A 4,932-nucleotide genomic window follows, 5' to 3' on the forward strand; every position below is an offset into this window, starting at 1 on the left:
CAACTCTTTGGAGCGAGGCTGTGAGCCTGAGCCTCCCCTCTTCAGCCACCCATGTCCTCTTCCTGTGCTCGTGTGGCACCTGGCCTTCCAGCGGGCCTGCGACCACAGCCCGACCCCTCCTGTCACCTGCCCCGGAGAATGAACCTGCCTGTTCTGGGGCAGGGGAGATGCAAGTGGCCTTTTAACCAGCCCTCATTTAAGCTGTCCCTTCACCTCCATTGCCAGAGTGTGCTGCCAATTCCAGAGCCTCTGGCGTTCTCCAAATCCAATTGAGTTGTTTCTGTTCCGCTGGCTTAGAATTCAGGTTTCTGGGCTCTGCTATCCATGTTGCACACTCTTACCTGCATTATAACTTCCAACATCTTTTTACTGTTGTCTCCTTCCATATCTTCCCTGCCTTTGTGGGTGACACCTTTTTTAAAGTCTTTTGCTTTTAAAATTGGAATCTAGTGAATAACTTTAATATGACCTACTGATACTTTATCTTAAGTAAAATACATTATCTTACAGAAATATATCCCCTTTCTTTTGTTTTTAGGTTGGCGCTGTAAACGGTATGGTCACCGAACGGGCGACAAAGAATGCCCTTTCTTTATCAAAGGCAACCAAAAGTTAGAACAGTTCAGAGTAGTAAGTAGAACCCCAGGGTGTCAATTTATGTTTACCAAGATGGTGAATATCCTGAATCAGGCAATAATCGGTGAACTGGAGGCTCACATAAAATATATTTCCAGAAGCCTTTTGGCCAAAGTACCTGGTGTTAACTACATCTCTGTTAAATCATGTTTGTATGAGAGATTAGTTACATTAACAAAAAACTAACTTCTTACTAAAGTGTTATTGCTTATGCCTTGGAAACACTGATTCTTTTTTCTGAAGCAGACATTCTTATCCACTTTTTACTTATGTAAAAAAAAAAAAATCATGTTTCCTAACAAAAAATCAGTGTTCTGGTTTCCTAATCCTTGTCTAGGTATTAGATATCTTTCTGTTATAAACTAGAAGTGAGCATACATGGTATTTCCTTGTTACATGTCAGTAAAATAGGTGTCATTTCCTCACTATTTTAAGAGTCACCTCCCAGGGGTGGTAATTCACCTTTCAGTAACTGTTCCAATATATCAGGTATATTGGGATTATCAGCATATATCAAACTGGGGTCCACATTCTCCAGGGATGTTAAGACATTGAAAATATTGTGCTTTCATTTTAATAATTTGAAGATATTCTGGATAAATCATTGATAGCTGGAATATCCATTTTTATACCTCCTCTCACAGACAATTTGGAGATAAATCTCAAAAATTTAAACGTATTCAATATTTTTTCAAATGCAGAAACCGAAATTCTAAGAATTGATACTAAGGATTTAACAAAACATCAATATACACAAATTTTTATGAATGTAGAAAAATAACTTTCAGAATTATTTATATGGTTAAAAAACAGAAACTAAATAAAAATAGGCAACAACTTCAATGGCCAATATATTAGTACCAACAACATAAATTACTATAACATAGAAATCATATAGCTTTTTATAAGTACCGCGCACTAACTGATTGCGCCACTGGAGCTCCCATATAGCTTAAAAAAAAAAAATCTACATTCTTTATTTAAAGGTGTGTTTTTTTAAAAACAAACAAACATACATGTGGAGCCCAGGCGGGTGGCTCAGTTGGTTGAGCATTGTCCTGTATACCAAAAGGTCAGTGTGATTCCTGGTCAGGGCATATACCCAGGTTGAGGTTTGATCCCTGGTTGGGATGCTTATGCTTTTGTGAGGCAACTGATCGATGTTTCTCTCCCTCTCCCGGTCATATAGCTTTTAAGAATTATGTTTTAGAAGAAAATATAATGTCATAGGATAATGTTCATGACATTTATGTGAAAAAGAGAGTAGAGAGTTTTATATAACATGAATATAATTTTTTGTAAATTATGAATAATGACTGGGAGAACCATACTAAAATGTTAGCAGTGGATATTTCCAGTGGTAAGATAATAGATATTTTTAACTCTATTTTTTAAAATATATTCTTACTGATTTCAGAGAGGAAGGGAGAGGGAGAGATAGAAACATCAATGATGACAGAGAATCTGCCTCCTGCACACCCCGCACTGGGGATCAAGCCCCCAGCCTGGGATTGTGCCCTAACCAAGAATCAAATCTTGACCTCCTGGTTCATAGGTCAACACTCAACCACTGAGTCACGCCAGCCAGGCTTAACTCTATTTTTTTTAATTTGTTTTTTTTTTAAAAAAAGCATTTTTAAAGATAACTCACATACCATGAAATTCACTCTGTGTATTCATGTTTTAAAGTACTTTAAGTGATTTAAATTATACAGATATCACAGGAACACGTTGGCCTTACCGTAACAAAATGGAAACGTTATAGTAAGGTTTTCCAGTATTGAAGGGGGTACAGTAAGTAGCCTGAGGAGTATCCCTCCAGGCTTCTTTTCTGGCACATGGTTTGTGTGCCTATAAATGAATCATCCTTACACACCATTTTCTGACTCACTTGTTTTGCTTAATATCTTTTAATCAAAAGATAATTACTGCAATATTTCTAACCTTGACTAGTATTTATTAATATTTCTATGGTTTATTTCCTTACAAAAAATACTAAAATTATAATCCTGTACTTGTATAATTGGAAAATCTTTTTTATAGCCTCCATAAGTTTAAAGTCATTCTCAGGAAGGATTAGAACATGTAGAATATAAAATTACACCAAACAGGGGAGGGGAACAAACTAATTTCAGTGAAACAGCGATTTAATTTTAATTTAGCTAACAATCTATGAAGTCTAACCCAAGTTTAACTTTCTCTAACCCTCAAGGCACATGAAGATCCCATGTATGACATCATCCGAGAGAATAAGAGACATGAAAAGGATATAAGGTGAGGTTGTCCTGATGATAACAAGACCCTCTTGAAGTTTTAAGTGGTATTACGTTGGAAACAATTATTCCTATTAGAGGAGCAGTGTAACAAATGTGGTGCTTTCATTGCGCAGCACTTGGAGGTCAGGAGGACTCACTGAAAAGGCTGGTGTTCCAGGAATGAGCAGGTCAGCCTGCTCCACTTGGGTTAGCTTAATGCACTGGGCGTGGCCCAGTCCGCTGAAACCATTAATGGTTGATGTTGGGAACCCTCATTCTATTGTATGATTGGTTCTCTTTCATATGATTGTTCTTTAGGGATCTTTAGGGGTCTGCGCTACTGTTAAACATAAAGATAGAATAAAAAAATAGGAGGTTTTTATTTTTTCAAATTTGTGGTCTTCAGTTATAATTGTTGAGGTAAATTACCTAGTATGAACTTGAGCAGTGGAGGGATGATTTAGGAAAGGCTGTATCTGTTAGAAGTTACAATAGGAGGGACTATAGAAACATGCAGAAATTGCCTTTGCTGGTTTGGCTCAGTGGATAGAGTGTCAGGCCTGTGGACTGAAGGGTCCTGGGTTCGATTCCAGTCAAGGGCACATGTCTGGGTTGTGGACTCAATCCCCAGGCAGGGGGCATGCAGGAGGCAGCTGATCAACGATTCTCTCTCATCATTGAACTTTCTATCTCCCCTTTCCCTTCCTCTCTGACATCAATAAAAATATATTTTAAAAAAGAAGAAAAATGAAACATGCAGAAATGTTTAGGATAATGGAAAGGATACAGAACACTTCTACACAGCCCTGTAGAATAGGCATGGATATAGACAGGAATGGAAAACATGAAAAACTAAAAATAAGTACTGTGCATAATGAGGTGATTATCTGTGACTTTTTTTACCCTCCTACTAACCTTGTAACTAAAAAAAAAATTATTTTTAAGCTGTTACGGTTTCTGATTCTTTGACCAGTCTTCTCTGTCTAGGATACAGCAGTTAAAGCAATTGCTGGAGGATTCCACCTCAGATGATGATAGCAGCAGCTCCAGCTCCTCGGAATGTAAGGAGAGACACAAGAAAAGGAAGAAGAAAGAAAAGCATAAGAAAAAGAAGAAAGAAAAGAAAAGGAAGAAGAAACGAAAGCATAAGTCTTCCAAGTCAAGTGAGAGCTCAGACTCGGACTGACAGCCGCTCGGTGGCCTGCGAGTCCGAGGAAGTCGGGGTGGCCGGACTAGAGCCTCTGAGGACACTCCTCAGGCTGCCACCTCCACAGCGAGGCTGCTCAGTTCCCAGGCTTCAGGCTCCACTCTTGTCTGTTGTTGAAGAGAATAAAAGTTCATTATTTATTTTTCAAATGTATTTTTTATTTCTGAATAATACATGCATGTGTTCCAAATTTAAATGGTATATAGGCTTTAATTATGAAAACTTCCTTCCTGTCTTCTCCCCCAGATTCCCCAGTTCCCTTCCCTGATGGCTACCAATGTTACCAGTTTCTTGATAGTTCTTCCAGATTATATATATCAAGCAAATAGAGGGCTTTTTACACAAGTGTCTACACATTCATCTGCACATTGCTTTATCTTAACAGTATGAAACTAATTATTTTAGTTTCAAGTTCATTTGGCATTGCTGTACCAAAAGGTGTGTGTTTATATCACCTGAGATGGTTTGTTGATTGGGAAAAGGGGTTCCATCATATTAAACTTGATTGGATCTTACTGGCCAAACCCTAAGAATTTCCCAGAGTGACTCAGAAAGTTGTTAAGAATATAAGGGAATTACTGTACTGAGTCGGCTACCCACACCCAAAAACATCCCTCACTTCCTTCCTCTTCCTGGTTAAGCACAGCCCAGCTGGGCCTCAGCAAAAGCAGCTCAGCCTGTCGGGTGGGGCCTGCAGCTAAGGCAGAGCTCATCTTGTTCTCTGCTGAGCACAGTGGAGCTAGATCTTGCTCACAGGTTGTGTTCCTCCCTATCAAGCAGGTTCTATTGCTGTTATCAGGGTTCCAGAAACTCTCTATTCATTTCTGGTCTCTT

At 38.7% G+C, this 4,932-nt stretch overlaps 1 protein-coding gene across 1 annotated transcript in view; it reads left to right on the forward strand.

Annotated features, from left to right (window-relative positions):
* Positions 1-4,096, forward strand: part of RP9 (retinitis pigmentosa 9 (autosomal dominant)) — a gene marked incomplete at its 5' end in the record, with an annotated part of 8,207 nt that extends 4,111 nt beyond the window's left edge. Inside the window, 3 exons of the mRNA XM_015559691.1 lie at positions 539-630; positions 2,849-2,910; positions 3,879-4,096. Coding sequence (XP_015415177.1) covers positions 539-630; positions 2,849-2,910; positions 3,879-4,077 — 353 coding nt within the window. The remainder of the gene's footprint in view (positions 1-538; positions 631-2,848; positions 2,911-3,878) is intronic.
* Positions 4,097-4,932: the final 836 nt, after the last annotated feature.

Source organism: Myotis davidii, unplaced genomic scaffold (genome assembly GCF_000327345.1).
Source record: "Myotis davidii unplaced genomic scaffold, ASM32734v1 scaffold573, whole genome shotgun sequence".
Classification (NCBI taxonomy): domain Eukaryota; kingdom Metazoa; phylum Chordata; class Mammalia; order Chiroptera; family Vespertilionidae; genus Myotis; species Myotis davidii.